The sequence below is a fragment of the Canis lupus genome, chromosome 11 (assembly GCF_048164855.1).
Source record: "Canis lupus baileyi chromosome 11, mCanLup2.hap1, whole genome shotgun sequence".
NCBI lineage: Eukaryota > Metazoa > Chordata > Mammalia > Carnivora > Canidae > Canis > Canis lupus.
In genome coordinates, this window is record NC_132848.1 from 47,802,161 (window position 1) to 47,819,166 (window position 17,006).

Here is a 17,006-nt window from a genome sequence, read left to right on the forward strand (position 1 = left end):
CATTCCACATCAATCCTTTGAGAGGAGCAGATGGGGTCCCCTGAGTCCACGGAGACCTTGGGAGGTAGGGAGGGACTGTCCAGAAGGAGCATGGCGGGCTCGAGGCACCCCCCCCGCCCCATCATTCCCCAGGGATGGTTTGTGAGCACATACACAGAGAAGGAAGCTCTGCTTTCTAGGATTCCTAAGAATAAATCATACCAGACTAGTCTCATTTATGTTTTGACAGACCAACCAGAATAGTACTCTTGAGAGGACTGTCTGGGTTCTTGTAAGGCACTTGGTAGAGTCTACTGTCGTATCCTGAGGACAACGAGATGGGCTGAGCAATGCTGAAGTAGCTAGGCTCTTCACAAGGTGCTGCTGGCCATCAGAGTGCTGTCCTGGAGGGTAGGCCCCTAGGGCCCCCACGGTCTTGTCTTCCCTGACAGGTCGGTAGGGACAGACCCCATGTCTCAGATGAGGCCATTAATGGAACAATAGTCAGACTCCTGCATGACATGAATACAACTGACAGGGAATGGAAGATCCCAGAAGATCTCAACAAACCATAATGACATTCTGAGAGGAAAAGTGAGACCCAGCTACGCAATTAACAACAAGATCTTGGAAATGGGATGTGACAGCAAGACGTGTGAGAAAGACTTTGGGCTCAATCTGTGGTCTGTGTAGCATCACAGGGCAGCCAGGAAAAGCAGCATCCAGGCCAGCTCTGAGCACCTCACTGATGTTAACATTGACAACCCCCCAGGGTCTTCGGAGGACCCAAACTACAGTGGAAAAAAGATTCTGAGAGAAAAAAGTGTGGCTGTTGCACCTGAAGAAGAGTTAGTTGTGGAAAATATGGCCACTTCCCTCAGGTATGTGGAGGGCCTAATTAAATGGACAAATATGCAGACATTAGATGGGGTGACTTTGTTTTTAATTAAGTTCTGTGCCCAAAATGGGGCTTCAACTTATGACTTTTGACCCTGAAATTCAGTCTCATGCTCTACCAACTGAGCCAGTCAGGCACTGCCTAGGTGGAATGACTTTTTAAGATGTGTTCTAAGCCTAAAGTTCTGTGGATTTCATCATGATACCAAAAAGAAAGAGGGAAGTAGAATGATAAAGAGGATGGGAGTTGGGTTGTAATTGTCCATATGAACTTTGTTTAATAAATAATAGTAACTTTTTAATTTATATATATGCAGGAAAGGACACATCAGAGGTGACTAAAACCACTTCCCCGACTTTCATCCCATAGCTTTGTTTTGCCTGTTTTTGAACATGTATATGTACAGTGTTCTCTCTTGTGTTTGGCTTTCTCAGCATAGTGTCAACACTTTGTGGGACTCATCCATGCAGAACTGAGCTGTTGTATTTGGATCCTTCATGTTGGCATGTAGTGGTCTTCCGTAAGAATCTGTGGTTGTATCTTCCTGTCTGCACTATGCATGCCCACATTCATGAGCACCCCAAGGTGTGTGTGGATGCCTGGGCAGACTCCCAAGGAGGTTGCCCTGACCTCTAAGCTGGGCCCTGGTCCTTCCTGCCTGGGTAGTATATGCTCCTACGTTAAGATAGACTCCAAGTGAAGGCCTGAGGGGGTGGGAGGGGAAGTGGCATGAGAGGTGGCTGTGGTGCCAGAGAGGCAATGTGGACAGCCCTGGAGAAGCAAGCCAGGCAGATGCCCTGCAGCAGGGTGTTGGGCAGCATTTCCACAGCGGAACAGGCCACCGTTGTTGCTTCCTGAGCTGCCCTAGAGACATGGAAAAGGCAGCTCACGCCTTTGGCCAGATGCCTGATGGCCTTTTAGGGTAGTTCAGCCTTGGCAGGGCCTGGTTCCCTTCTGAACAAGTGAAGGGCGGGGGACAGCAGAGAGGGCTGCATTGACCAGTGTTGTTGTCCCAACAATCTAGAGGCCCACACTGGTTAGTGCCTTTGCTTTCCTCCGAGTCCCTGCACGCGCCGGGTGCCTGGCTGGGCTGCCCCTTGCAGGAGCTAGAGGGAAGGCTGGAGGCTGGGAAGCAGTGTGCCTGCATTCCACTTCCCAGCTCTGCTATGGATTTGGAAAAGTCATTTCCAGATTTCGCTGTGCCTTAGGCTCCTCTGAGTGCTAATCCAGTGTCCTGATCTTACGGAGGCCCATGGTGGGGGAGCAGAGGAGGGGGGCAGAGCTGAGGCAGAGGCCTGGCCTGGTGTGAGCAGAGAGCTGGAGCTTGTTTCCTTATATGACAGTGGCTGGGATGGCTCCAGTGGCTTCTGCATCCTCCTTTGTCCGTCTGGTTTGAGTTCCGGGGAGGCCTTGCCGGGTGGGGTCAGGCAGCTTCTAGGAAAGGAAGAACCCCTAGCCAACCTCTGCTGAGCCCAAGGGCTCCTTTGCTTGCTCCCTGCACAGTTTGGGTGTTATTTAGGGTGAGTCTTTGTGTTTTCTCCTCCGTAGAGTACGTTCTCAGCCTAAAATGAAAAAGTGGTCCCCTCCCCTGCCCCTGTGTCCCAGTGGGAACTGAGAGCACGGGAGACTGTTTAAAAGGCAGGGGCCATCAGAAGGAAAGGCAGTGAGCAGGCGGGGACAGCGAGGGGGGACATGCCACCCTCAGATGTGGGTTCCTTTTCATCCATTCACCCGGAGCTTTTTATGGTGCTTTTCTTCTTTTCTGGACAGCAGCCCTGTCCTGACCCACCCAGCCTGCTTCTTCCCTTCTGGAACCACCCCGGCTCTGCTCTGCTGGCCTGCCAGCACCCCCACCCCCAGGTTGGCCCCTCCCCGCCCTCTGCAGGGTAAAGTTGCTCCCACACAGGCCTGGGTTTGGGATTAATGAAGCCCAGATGCAGGACTTTTGACTCTGGCTAGAGTTAGCTTTGGAGGAGCAGCACAGAGGGGCCGTTTACCTCCCACTGTGTTCCCGGCCCAGCTGCTGCTGGGGCTCACAGGGAACAGCTGGAGAGCAGGTCCTGGCTGCCAATAAGGTGGAAGCCATGCAGGGTATGTGGTGTGGCCAGGGCTCCGGGAGAAAATGGAGGGTGGGGCTCTGGGTGAAGGGCCAGGTCTGGCTGCGCTCACAGGAGTCTGGTGTGGAGGATGATGAAGGACTCCTATTTTCTATCCCATGGGGCTAAACCACACTGCCTCTCCACAGTCTCAGAAGGTCAGGTGGGAACACAAAGTTCTCCGCAGAAAGGGTTCAAGGCTAAAGGGAGACAGTGTCAGGGAGGGCCCCAGGCTGGTTAATGTCAGCTTCCTGATCAGGAATGGATGGCTGGTGCCTCTCTGAGCTGCCAGATAAAATATAAACAGTGCAGGGGGGAAACTTATGCTAAGAAAATTATTCTTTGTTTATCAATAAGAAATTCAAAGTTAAGGGCGGCTGTATGGCTCAGTCAGTGAAGCGTCTGCCTTTGCCTCAGGTTATGATCTCAGGGTCCTGGGATCGAGCCCTGTGTCAGACTCTGTGTTCAGCAGGGAGTCTGCTTCTCCCTCTGCACCTCCCCACCCCCAGCTCAGGCTTGTTCGCATGGGCTCTCTTCTCTGAAATAAATTTTTTAAAAATCTTTCTTAAATGTTTAAAAAAAATTAATTCAAGTTGAATTAGGCATCCTATATTTTTACTGGCTAAATCTGGCAATCCTGTCTCCCCCAGCACCCGAATTTCTTCTTTAAGTAATAGTTTTATTGAACTGCAACATACAAACAGAACAGAACCCAGACCACAGGTGGATGGCTCAGTGGATTGCCACAAGTGGAATCCATGTGAAACCAACACTCAGGTCAAGAAATAAAACATAAGCAGAACCTGCCCACCCCACCCCCAACCATCACCACTGCTCAGGTTTCCAACAGCTGCTATTTGGCCGTTTTTGTACTTTATATGAATTAAATCATGCACATGTATTCTTTTGTATCTGGCTTCTTTCACATGACACTGTGAAGATCATCCAGGCCTTTTGAATGTAGTTTTAGCTCACTGTCATTATGAGTAGGATCAAGTTGTATGGATAGAGCCCAGTCTGTAGATGCATTCTGATGGTGTATTATAAGTGCACTTCCACCTTTGTATGTGTATGCGTACCTAGGAGTAGCATTGCTAGGTCACAGGGTGAGCACGTGTTCATCTTTAGTTGATCTTGCTAAGCAGTTTCTTAAAGTGAATGTACAGTTGAAATTCCCACCTACTGTGTGTGAGCATCTCTGCTGCCCTGCACCTTTACCAGCACTATGCATTTCCCCCTCTTTGATGTCCTTTCTCGTGTATGGTGTTACTGCCTGTTTTTTTTTTTTTCTTTTCTTAAGATTTTATTTATTTATTCATGAAAGAGAGAGGCAGAGACATAGGCAGAGGGAGAAGCAGGGTCCCTGTGGGGAGCCCGATGTGGGACTCCATCCCAGGCCCCCGGGATCACAACCTGAGCCAAAGTCACTCAACCACTGAGCTGCCCAGGTGCCGCTTTTTTCTCTTTTTATTCAAGAGCCTATTGCTTTGTTGATCTCTCTTTCTCAACCAAGTGCTAAGAAAATCAGCAAGGCCCCTGGTTGAGGTACTAGCCTGCCCAGCCCCACAGGAGCTTTGAGGAGCCGCTCCTACCTCAGTTCCTCATCACCCACGAGCCTCCCTCATGAGGCCTGGGCGGCAGCAGTCTCTGCCCTAAGAAAGCTGCCGTGGAGACTGGACCACCTAGCCCAGAAGTTGACAGGCTGGATCCTGCCTCCCCAGAATACTTGCTTAACATTTCCCAGTGCTTCCAGTAACAAGCTGTCTGGGATGTCTAGTCTTTCAGTTCCTTATGGTGTCATTCCAGGGATATGGGTGAGAGCAGCCGTGGGTCCCTCTGGCAGGGGTGTTACCTGAGGGCATTCTCCTCTAAGGAGAAGATTCCAGCCCAAGTGACTTCCTCATGCTCCTTGTTTCCTCAAGCTTCAGAACCTGTCCTTTGCTTCTTCTGATGGTGGCTCTCTGCAGGAACTATGGACTGTGACCACATCAAGGTCCATGCCAGAGGCTGACATCTGCTGCCCATGGAGGGGCCACCATGTGTTGATGTGTAAGAGAGATATGACTCTCTTGGTGGAGACAAACTGTGGCAGGGAGCATGGGCAGAGGAGGGGCCCTCGACCCCTCTTCCCATCACCCCCTCCAGCCTCCTCAGCCACCGTGCCCCAAGCCTCATCCTGGCCCACTCTGATGGGCCAGGCATGGCTCATATGCCCACCCTGGGTGAGCAGGTTCGCCAAAGGAAAGTTGATGCTATGTGAAGGAAAAAGAAAAAAAAGTTTAGCCCCACTTTCCACTACCCCACTTTGGCTGAAAGATTCTAAGGCTACAAAGGACAGAAAAGGCAAAGGTCTATGCAAATGCCGTTGAAGGTTCCTTATCTCTGTATATCCACAGATAAGTGTAGATATTGAGAGAGAAGGATCAACTAGGAAGGAAAACACTACTTCACCAGCCTCTGAAATTACTAGTAACTTTACTTTTTTTCCTTTTGCTTGTTTTTTAATTTTCTCATCACATTTTATTGCTTCTAAAATAAACAAACGCTATAAACCAAAAGAGCCAGGCAGAGTACTCTGGTCAGCACAGCTTTCCCATGTTCACTGCTCAGAGTGTATCCTGCCCCCACGTGGACTTCTAGCCCACCCTCTATGAGAGTGTCCCACCCCTCAGTTCCTCTAACTCCTTCCTTCACAGGCAGCTTCGAAGCCAGCTCAGCCTCGTGATCATTGCCCAGATGCTGGACCAGCAAGAGATGCTCCCTCTCTGGGAAGAGAAGGCCCAGGTGAGTCTTTGCCTCAGCTGGGCAGTAGCCATTGGGCCCTGGAAGCCTGTGGGTGAGCAGAGGTCTCTCCCCTGAGGCCTGCCTACTCCTGCAACTTTTCCCAGAGGTTGGGAGCCTCAGGCCAGGAGAGTCAAATTGAGTTTGAACTTTTCACTCATATTCCTGCATTCAACACTTACCGTTTTGTAAGCTTTCTGTGTGCTAGGCACTGAGGATAGAGCAGTGAGCTGGGAGCATGTGTTACTTTTGTGTTCTTAGTTGTGGTAAAATATGCATGACATAAAATTTACCATTTTAACGTGTTTTTTGGTTTGGGTTTTTTTTTTTTTTTTTTTTTTTTTTTTACTATTATGACAATTTTAAGTGTAGAATTCAACCATTTTGAAGTGTACAATTCAGCGGCACTAAGGACATTGATGATGCTATGCGGCCATCACCACCATCTATCTCCAGAATCTTTTTTCATCCTCCCAAATAAAAACTCCATACCCATTAAACACCAATTCCCATTCCCTCCTTCCATTACTTTTTATAGGAGGAAAAACCAGTGGAAGTGAAGACAAACACTATGCACTTAGAACTACTCCGAGTGCCTCTCCTTTTCCAGTGTTAGGCATTCTTGGGGCAGCAAGAAAAGTAGAGCTTTGTCTTCTTTCCCCATTCCTCTTCCCCCCAGAAAGCTCTGACCACAGCCTCCGCAGATCAAGGCCCTAGGGGCAGTGTGGGTCCCGGCCAGCCCAAGAATGGGTGGCAGAGAAGCTGAGCATGTTCTCTCCCTTCCCCCTAGGATCCCAGAGTAGTTGCTGGGTACAACTGAACCTTCTGGCTCAGCAACACGAGAGGGGCAAGGCAGTCCCTGTGAAGGGCTGTGTGTCTCCATTCTAGAGGTGTACTGGGCAAGCCTGTGTAACCCCTTGCCCAGAGTGCTGAGAGAATGTTCCAGCACATCCCAGGGCAGGCTGGACAATATAGCTGAGTCTGCAATGATGTGATTGTAGGGCGGGTGCTCAGAAAGCTGACTGGTTGTGTTGGCTTTTCAGAGTGGGCTCGGCCTGGCTTTTGCCCTGGCTGCCCTCTTTACCATAAATACTTTCTCCCTAGGACTTAGCATGGCTGGGGCTTCTTGTCATTCCAGTTCCTGCTAAAATGTTGAATTTTAGAGGCCTTTCCTTTTTTTTTTTTTTTTTTTTAATTTTTTTTTTTAATTTTTATTTATTTATGATAGTCACAGAGAGAGAGAGAGGCAGAGACATAGGCAGAGGGAGAAGCAGGCTCCATGCACCGGGAGCCTGATGTGGGATTCGATCCCGGGTCTCCAGGATCGTGCCCTGGGCCAAAGGCAGGCGCCAAACCGCTGCGCCACCCAGGGATCCCTTTAGAGGCCTTTCCTGATCACCCAATCCAAAGTTCCCTGATACCATCACCCTGTTTTAAATTATTTATATTTATCTCCTGATATTTTCTTATTTATTTGGTCAGAGTTTGTGTTCATACACACACACACACACACACACACACAGCAGCAGCATCTTGAGTACAGAGACTAAATGCTTTCTACTCACCACTGCCTGTTGGCATCTAGCACAGTGCCTGGCACACAGGAACTCAGCATATGCTTGTGGAGTGAATGAGCCTGAGGTTGAGTTCCGGGAGTGTGCAAGAGGAAGGTCCCTTTCCCCAGAGACCTGGGGAGGTGTGGGGGAGGGAGTGGCCTGCACTGGGGTCACTTCACACAGGTGAAAGCCTGACGACAGAGCATCTCTGAAGGAGGAGAGACCAAACAGTGTCTTGGGGATGCCAAGCAGTTAGGAGTGGGGACAGGCAGAGATGCAATAAACAGACAAGATCACAGGGCCCCAGAGAGCTGTGGATGGCAGATGGGGGTCGCCGAGCCCCAAGGAGCATGGTGTCAGCAGAGCAGGGGGGAAAGGCCAGAGCATCAAGATCAGCATTTCTCCAGCTATGGGTGAAGGGTAGAGATCGCCACCCACCTGCAGGGTTTCGCAGTGACCAAAAGGTGGCTCAAGCATCAGGGTCAAATGAAGGCTTGGACTTTGTTTTGATGGTTTTTTTATTGCCTAGAGCCAGTACATGGGAGAGTGAGGGGAACATAATGGAGACCAGAGAGTCAGGAGGGGAAGTGCTATGGAGGAAGAGCTGGGTTGTCTGGGCCTGGTGGGCCCTTTACGGGAGGCAGTGAACAGGGTTCCTCAAAGTGGGGATGTCTCCCTGGGGGAGAGCTGGCCTAGGAGCCCCCAGCTGCTCCCCAGAGCCTGCCAGGGCCAAGCCAGGCCCACCTCTGCCCAGCTCCGGGGCTTTCCAACCATACTAGTCACCCACATTCCCACCATGCACCCATCTATTCAGGAGACCCTAGCTAATCACTGCCTGTGTGCCAGGCTCTGTGCCAGGCTTCGCACCAGGAACCAACCTCAGAACAGAGGGTGTGAGCCAGGTGGGCCAAGGGCGCAGTGACTAACTCTGCCTGAGGGCAGTGAAGTGGCTTCCAGAGAAGGTGTCCCGAGCCGGTCTCAGAGGCTGAGTCAGTCAGTGCTAGTGTTGCAGAGGAGTCTGCAGGCAGACATTGCAGGCTGTGCACAGCTGCACCAGCCTCCTGGCAGCTCTAGGAGGGGAAGGACCAGCTGAGGCCTGCCTGCAACCCTCCCTGCGTATTTCCCCCATCTCCACTGCAGGCCTGGGGCTGCTGTGTGGCACCTCCTAAGTCTGTGGGCTGCAGGCACTCCCCTTTCCAGTCTAGCCTGTCAGACAGATCCTCCCCTTCAAAGGGCCACCTTGGCCCCCCGAGCCGCCCCTGGCAAACCCCATAACGCCCCTTTTCCCAACTTCTCCCCGTGGTCCACCTGTGCCACCTGTTGTTCTTGGCCCTCCTTGTGGGCCAGCCTCACACCTTCTGAACACAGCTCTGTGCCCTGACCCCCCTTCCTTTCCATCATCACATCCCTGCCAAAATGGTGGAAGCCAACACTCTGCATAGTACAACACTCTACACCATGTCCCAGATGCTAGTCTCAGAGCTTACCTCTCATAGCAGCCCCAGACAGTAAGGACTGTTACCATGAGACGTTTTTCACAGATGGGAACACTGAGCCAGGTGCAGCTAGGAAACTCCACAGGGTCATACAGTGGGAAAGCTGTGGAGCTAGGATTTGAATCCAGAGTTCTTGTTCTTGACCACCGTAACATACTGTCTCCGCTTTTCCGGCCCCTTCCTTGGCTTTCATTATGGTGACAGCCCAGACCACATCTGCCACTTTATGCTGAAGCTACCCTGCTTTATCCTAAGTAGCAGAGGGACAAGAGCTGTCCCTTCTACTTCCTTTGTTGATGTATAAGTGCTTGATAAACCTTATCAATTAATTGACTATGAAGGGGAGTCCAAGGGTTGAGAATTGACTCCTGTCCAGGTAGTCTGTGGTGACTACCTGGACAGAGGCCTTTCAGGGCACCACTAGGTACCCCTGGATGGCTTGGCTCTCTGTCTTAGGATACAGTCTAAAGCCCTAGGAACAAGAGCTGAAGAATTAGAATTTGAGGGATGAGACTTCTGTAGGTGGTCAGGATGCAATACCCCAAGGCTTGCATTTTCCAGAAGAGCCTTGGGATCAGGCTGCTTCCTGTTGTCCTTGGGAATCCTGGAAATATCTCAGAAAGAGCAGAGTTTTTGGCTTCATGCACCAGTGTGCTTCATACCCTGCTCAGGGCACTGAAGAGAGCCCTGAACAGAACTCAGTCCCTCCCTTGTGAAACTCGTGGTCCCGGGAGGGGCGGCAGGGAACAGACACAGGCACCAAGAAAAAAGTAAATATTTGCCATACCAGATGGATATACGGGCTCTGGAGAAAAATGAAGCCAGATAAAGAGGAGAGGGAATGTTGGGAGATGGGGACATTTGTGCACAGAAGTGAAGAAGTAAGGCAGGTTTCCCTGGGAAGAGCCTTCCACACAGGGAACAGCAAAGGGCAAAGGCCCTGGGGCGGGCAGAGTTCTCTTAGGTTAGAGGAAAAACAGAAGCCACTGCAGCTGGAGCAGAGGACCAAGGATGGAGTAGTAGAAGTTGAGGTCAGACAGGTAAGTGGGGATTCGATCCGTCAGCATCTCCAGGCTATGGTAAGGGCTTTGACTTTTATGCTAAAGAGGAGAGCCATTGGAAGGTTTTGATAAAAGAAACAATCTGACTTATAAAATATTTTTAAATTATTCTGGCTGCTATGTTGAGCATAGGCGGTTGCAATAATCCTGGAGACAGTGGCGTAGGTGGTGAGAGGTGGTCCAACTCTGGGTGTATTTGCCAAGTCCAGCCAGTGGGACAGGAGGTGTAAGAGAAGGGAGACGAGGAGGGCTCCAGGGTCTACGCAGCTGGCAGCATGAAGAAGCCCTTTACCAAGATAGGCAAGACACAGGTGGAACAGGTTTGGAGACAAATTGGGAGTTTGCTTCTTATCCCAGGCCACCTCTTGCAACACAGCAAACCTCTTTTGTCAAGCCATGACTTTCAGTTTGGAGTTTGGAAGACATGAGCTTTAAATGGCCGAAACGGAGGAGGACAAGGGTCTGCATTTCCTGGGGAGAGGCTGGCTGCAGCCCTGCCCTGCATGCCTTCACTGAATGGGTGCTTATGAAACACATACCACATGCCAGGGGCTGTGCTCGACTCTGGGGACACTGCAGTGAACAAAACTGCCCTCCTGGGCCTTACATGCTAGTGAAGGAGAGGGGACAGATGATAAACATAACGAACAAGGAAATTACAGAACATGTTAAGAGGTGGTAAATGGGGTAAAAACAAAAGTAGTTCGGGGCAAGAGGAATGGCAGGTGTGGGTGGCAGGGTAGACAGGGGGCTGGGGCTAGAAAGAGAACAGGGACAGCTGTGCATGTCTGGTCAGAAGGCCTGGTCGGGATGCAGGCCCTAGGGAGCAGCAAGGCTGCCTGTGCCTCACAGACCCTTAAGATCCTGGCCTTCTCCACTGGGCAGATAGAAGCACGCGGGGTCTGAGCACTGGAGTGACTGGCCGTGTGGACAGTTGCCCAGCTGGAATTTGCCTACCTCCTCCTGCCCACCCAGCAGACAAGACCAGTGGAGGCCTGCCTTCTTGGGTGATCGGTGATCATTTGCCTCTTGCCTGGAGGTGTCTCTCCTAATGGGCTGATTGTTTGCAGAGACAGCTCCCAGCAGTGGGGGTGAGGTGGGGAGGTGCAATGTCAGGCCCTGGCCCCGCTGGGACGCATGGTCCAAATAAGCCCTTATCCAGGCTTACCAGGGGTGTGGCTTACCAGAACTGGAAACAAAAGAGAGCAAGCAATCAGAAGGCGGCAGCTTGCTGCGCTGAGCAGGGTGAAGCACTTTTCGAGGAGAGGAGAAAGATTGGAGCTAGCAAGGGAGCTGAGCCGCTGATCTGCTGTTGTGTACTCTGTCTGCCCAGCCCCGCCCAGGGCTCCTGTAGCTGGGAGGGTCTAGCTGGGGGAGGCTGCCTGCCTGAGGATGGCTTCTGGGGGCGTGGGCTGCAGTCTGGCCCCTGTGCTTGGACAGCTGTGATCCCCAAGCAGGCAGGGCTGTTTTGGAAACCCTCCCCAGCTTTGCAAGACCTGAGTGAGATGGCATAGCTCAGATTTTGGTAAAGTTCCAGATGGTGCCTCTCTTCGCCTAGAACCTTCTCTCTCTCCCTGCCTCCTCCTCTCCCTTCCTAAAGGGATCAGACACTAGGCCAAGAAGCCCTGGCCCCCTTCCAGGAGCCAAGGCCCTAGGCCTGTCTCCTAAGTCTTCAGCCCAGCTGCTCTTGTGGGCTGTCTAAGCCTGTGGCCTGCTGAGATGCTGAGCAGGTGTCTGCAAGTGAGTCAGGGAGAGGAAGCCAGGTGTGTCGGGCAAGGCTGGGCTCGAGCAGGGAGCAGGACTGGGGGCTCCGGCCTAAGCCCTTTTGGCCACACTGCACCTGCTACATCTAAAAAGATAGTGCCTCTGTGAATTACACTGGCTCAGTTTCTTCATTCTGCATCCCCCTTTCCCAGGTTGCAGGTGGCCCAGAGGGGCCAGGGCCCAGAAACTGCCTGCCGCTGTCCTGACCACAAGTAAGCTCCAGGGCAGCTGGTGGTCCATGTTGGGTCCATGTTGGGCCCAGGCTGCCCAAACCAGGTGCAGCCACTAGGCCAGGAGTGGCTCACTGCAGCCACCTGGGCTTATGCCAGCGCTGTTTCAGGGAGGGGTGGGAGCACTCCCATTTGTTCAGAGGGTAAGCAATTTACATGGGGAGGGGTGGGGCAGTTAGCAGATTAAGTGACATATCAACCAAATGCAGTGTGTGGACCTCTGGGAATCCTCATCCCAACAACACAACTGGTAAGGACATTTTTGAGACAATCAAAGAAAACAGAACATAGTGTTAGATTGCATAAGGAATTCTTGATAGTTTTGGGTGGGAGAATGATGCAGTGACCATGCTGGGGAAAGAAATCCTTATCCTTTTTGGTGAAAAGCTCTTTATGGGTAAAATGATACAATGTTTGGATTTGCTTTAAAATCCCCTGCAAGCAAAAGGGCGGGGGCGGAGAGATGGGGGCAGGCAGACTGATGTGGAGCATGGAGCCAGTGCAGCCATCTCGAGAAGGGGGCGGGTGGTACAGAGCCTCTGCTCCTCCCTAAGCCTCTCCAAGCCCACAGCAGGTTCAGTGAAGAGAGGCACCAGAGCAGCAGCTCAGGGTGGGAAGAGTCTGGCGCTCTCCACTGGCCTTGGTTCTTTCAGGCCTGAGTGCTTACCCCAGAGAAGTGGATCAAACCCCCAACCTATGGAGATCTTAGTTCACTCCTTTCAAGGAAGACTCAGCCTGTGCCAGACATCACGTGCACGTGTGACTCTCCTCTCTTGGAGGACAACAGGTGGTTGTCTCCATCTTACAGATAGGACACTCAGGCTCCAAGAAGCCATACAGCATGCCAGTGAGAGGTGGAGCCAGGTCATGGAAGCTGGTGGTCTGGCTCCAGAGCCCAGGCTCTGACCTGCTGGTGCTGACTGAGTCCCCAAGTGTCCCAAGCACCCTCTGTGTGACAGCCTCTCTTCTCCTCCCCAGCTGTCTTCACTCAGCCAGCTCCTGACCCTCATGAAGCCATCGTCCCTCAGGCAGTATCTGGGCTCTGAGACCTTGCCACCCTGCCGGGAGCAACAGCCAAAAGCCAGTGCGGAACTAGACCACAAGGTGAGCACCTCGTGCCTGCCCTCCTCAACCAGGGTATGGCACCACCAGGTGGCCAGGAAGGCAGGGCCATCCACACTGCACAACCTGTATGTAGGGCCTTATTGCTGCCAGGCTTCCTGAAAGCCTAGGGCCTTAAAATTCCAGCAAGCTGCCTCCCTCTGGTGAGAGGAGGTGCTCACCATCTCCGCATAGCCTGTAATTAGTACCCTCGCTTGCACCCCTCTCACAGGTGGAGTGGGGCGCTGTGTGCACAGGCATGCATGTCCCAGCCCCTTAACCCCCTGGCCTGCCCCTGGGTTTTGCTGCATCTTCTATAGTCCAGTAGGGATGTGTTAGCATGGGGTGCTCCATTAGTCTTAGGTTAGAGAGGATGTGGGAGCTGAAATGCTGGTGAGGGAAGTGGAGCTGGGCGTCTCCTACTGCGCCACTAAGGCTGAGTCCTTGGCCTTTCCCAGGTTCTTCCTTTTTTTTTTTTTTTTTTTAAGATTTTATTTATTGGGATCCCTGGGTGGCGCAGCGGTTTGGCGCCTGCCTTTGGCCCAGGGCGCGATCCTGGAGACTCGGGATCGAGTCCCACGTCGGGCTCCCGGTGCATGGAGCCTGCTTCTCCCTCTGCCTGTGTCTCTGCCTCTCTCTCTCTCTCTCTCTCTCTCTCTGTCTCTCATGAATAAATAAATAAAAATCTTAAAAAAAAAAAAGATTTTATTTATTTATTCATGAGAGAGGGGTGGGGAGAGAGAGAGAGGCAGAGACACAGGCAGAGGGAGAAGCAGGCTCCATGCAGGGAGCCCGACGTGGGACTCGATCCCAGGTCTCCAGGACCACAACCTGGGCTGAAGGCAGCGCTAAACCACTGAGCCACCCAGGCTGCCCTCCCAGGTTCAACCAGGGGCCGTGGTATGGGAGCATAGGGGGCTTCAAAGTGGGATCCCCAAGCCTGGCTCTGGGAGGTGGGGAGGGTGGGGTTGTGTGGATCTCTATGAGCTCCCCTATCCCCGGGGCCTCAAGGACGAGGAATGGAGATAAAGATCTTTCTAATTTAAGAAAGTAGTAATTCCAAAAGCTCACTTGGAGGTTGGATGTTGACGATCCAGAAGTCCACCCTTTGGGCATTCGCTCTGCAAATCAGATAAATGAATTAATTTACTTAATGAACACAAATGAACCATTAAGAAGATATGATAATCCCAGGTGTATGCTCCTCTCCTGGAACATGGAGGTAAGGTTATCTTTGAGTCTGTGCTTAATATTAGTGCATTTATGAGCCTGCCGCCTGCCTCCCAGGAGAGCATGAGCTGTGTGCACGCCCCGTTCTCATCTCCCAACGATTTCCTGGGAAATGAGCTGTTTGTGGCAAATGTGTTTGGATGTTCCAGGGCCTTGCAAAAGCAGTGGGGTCAGCTCATGGGTGGGAAGGGTCTGTCTAAGCAGGACACAAGCAGGCAGGCCCCAGGCAAGGCTGAGGGAAGAAAAAAGAAGAGAGAAAGCAGGGGAATGGTAGCAGAAAAGAGGCCTATATCTGATCTACCCAGTTAAGAGTGTGCACTTCACACACTTTGGAGGCCACTCCTGTGACCTCACTCAGCACAGCTGTGACCACCAGGATGGAGGCTTCCACTTGGCTCCTTGCTTTTTGGAGCCCATCTGGTAGCAAATGTCTCTTTAGCAACCAGGGAAGGGAGTAAGTGGCCTGAGGGCGTCCTTTATATTGAGCACTGTTCTCCTGTGTGTAAAGGAAGCCTTTGCCCCTGGTCAGCTATGATAATGGAAGTGCCCTGTGTGTCTCAGCAGGGTGTCCCCAAAAGCAGGGGTATTGGCCCAGCCCAGGGCAGTGAAGGGGGCATCTTGAGGCCAAGGCAGTCCTCCAAGGCCTTTGCTGTAGCTCCAGCACCCCTAGGACTGAGGGATGCCTGACAGGGAGGTAGCCAGGAGCAGGGGAGGAGAAGGAGTACTGGCCTGGAAGGGGAGGAGGCGAGGCTGGTGCAGTGGAGGGGGCCCTGCACAGAAATGGGAAGCGTTCTGTCCCCCTGGGGTGCTGATCAGGTGGGGCAGGTGCAGGGCTCCCACAGCCCAGCCCTGCCCTGCTCCCACCTTGGCCAACTGACTCCTCATTAGGCCCCAGCATGTTTCATCTTCAAAGATGATCAGGCTACTCACCAGCCAGAAAGAGCAGCGGCGTCACCCGCCCAGTTTTACAGGGAGTGGTGGTCTGGGCCTGGGCTGAGCCTTTCATCCCTAGTGCTCACAGAGTCTTTGTCTTCCTTCTCTCCAGGGGTAGTGGGGAAACTAAGGCCAGAGCGAGCTTGGCCTGAGGCAACCCAGCCTGCAGGGGACATAGGGCTTTCCCAGCCCTGGGGGCTGCCGGGCTGAGCCCCATCCCCCAGGCCCTACTCACCCTGTCTGGGAGATTTCCTGTGAGAGGCTGGGTGACAGCCCTCCTCCAGCCCTGTAGATAAACACTTCTGCCAGGCTCCCCTCCCCCTGCTCTCCCTATCTTCTTTGCCCCAGGGCAGGGGTGTGTGTGTGTGTGTGTGTGTGTGTGTGTGTGATGCATAGTCCAATCTCCTCCCTCTTAGGAAGCTCCCAGCCTTCTTCCCCTCCCTGGCCTGCCCTCCCTTGGGGTTGGGCAAGTGAGCTGCTGCCTGGTGCCCAGGGCCTGCCTGTCTCTCCTCACTGATCCTGTGGCTTTGCAGTTGACCCTTGACGGGTGGGTCTCCTCAGTTAAACTATGGGCACAGCGGGGGGGGGGGGGGGGGGGGGGGGACTCTCTCCACAGCCACCATATATTTGTCACTGGATGAGTGAATGAATGAATGCAATTTGAGTTCCTCTTTTCCTCTCTGAACTCTCTTCTTCCACCCCATCTGGCCGTCCACTCTCCTACCTCATTTCCAGAGACCTCTCCCACTGCTTGCCCTCTAACGGGCCTCTACCCGTCAGCCCCCTTGTCTTTTAAAGTCCTTGTTTCATTAAGTCCACAAGGGTTTATAGCCTGCACGTCTTGTGTTGGAGGTCCTTGACTTCGGAAGTGCTACCCGCTTATAAGAAAACCAATCACAGCACATTGTAATTATAAGCTGGTGAGATTCCTGCCTGGGAAAGCTAACAGCCAAGGACAACAAAAACAGCAACCTGGTCCTGTAGCAGCACTGCAGGGAGGCTGGAGGGGAGGCTGAGCGGGCAGCCTGAATGGGCTGTTCAGAGAGAGGTGAGTCAGAGCACAAAGTGTCCTGGCAAATCGAGGCATAGAATGTAAGATTCTGCTTCCTAGCCAGATTCTGCTTCCTAGCCCGATGATGAGAATACTTTCAGCATTTTCAAGTGCTTTTGTTAAAGAAATGGTTGCTCGCCCCTTGGTGGGGCTGTCCCAGAGGAGAATAAACATGGAAGTCAGAGTGAGGTGAGAGAGAAGTGGAGAGGATATTTTAATGCAGGAGGTAACTCTAGACAGTGGGCCTCCCAGTGTTTCCCTTGGGTCCTTGGGTCCAATTCTGTCAGAGACCAGTGCTCTCCCAGGCCCCCTTGTGTGAGCTTGACCTCTTGACCACCCTGCAGACAACTGAGTAACTAGGATCAATTTGGTACCATCTCCACAAAGCGCCCCTCTCAGGCTTCCAACCCAGAGCCAGGAGTTTCCTTTTCGGTGACTGGAATGAACTGTCTTGGGCCAGATTTTGGCTAGTAGATTTTTCCCAATCTCAGAGTGTTGGCCTATTAACGTTTATTGAGATTCTTGATGTTTTGGTCTTTGTTAGACCTGCCATTGTATGTTCTGTTTCTATTTACCACACTTTCCTGTTGTTTCTTGCTTTTCCCCAGGCCTTTTACTGTAGTGAAGGAATTTTTTTGTTCCATTTTTTTCTCCCGGGGATTGGTAAGATCTACAGAACAAGGATCTTTATGGTAGGATGTAAGTTTTTCCCCAGTTTGGTTAAATTTGGGAACTTTGAGGAAGTTGAGTGTCATGTGGGAAGAAAATGGATCTCCACAAAGGGGGAAGTCCCAGAGTTGGGGCTGCATCGAGGCACTGGGAGCTGGGTT

General features: G+C 52.2%; 1 protein-coding gene across 10 annotated transcripts in view; it reads left to right on the top strand.

The window, feature by feature from the left end:
* The window catches only part of FAM178B (family with sequence similarity 178 member B), a 109,606-nt gene that overhangs the window by 79,876 nt on the left and 12,724 nt on the right, over window positions 1–17,006 (top strand). For 6 of the 10 annotated variants that reach the window (XM_072768109.1, XM_072768111.1, XM_072768110.1 and 3 more), the window contains 2 exons: window positions 5,670–5,757; window positions 12,840–12,965. In XM_072768109.1, coding sequence (XP_072624210.1) covers window positions 5,670–5,757; window positions 12,840–12,965 — 214 coding nt within the window. Of the gene's footprint in view, window positions 1–2,268; window positions 2,398–5,669; window positions 5,758–9,563; window positions 9,847–11,975; window positions 12,112–12,446; window positions 12,649–12,839; window positions 12,966–17,006 lie in introns of those variants that run through there. The other 4 variants (XM_072768117.1, XM_072768114.1, XM_072768119.1 and 1 more) reach the window with 4 other exon arrangements.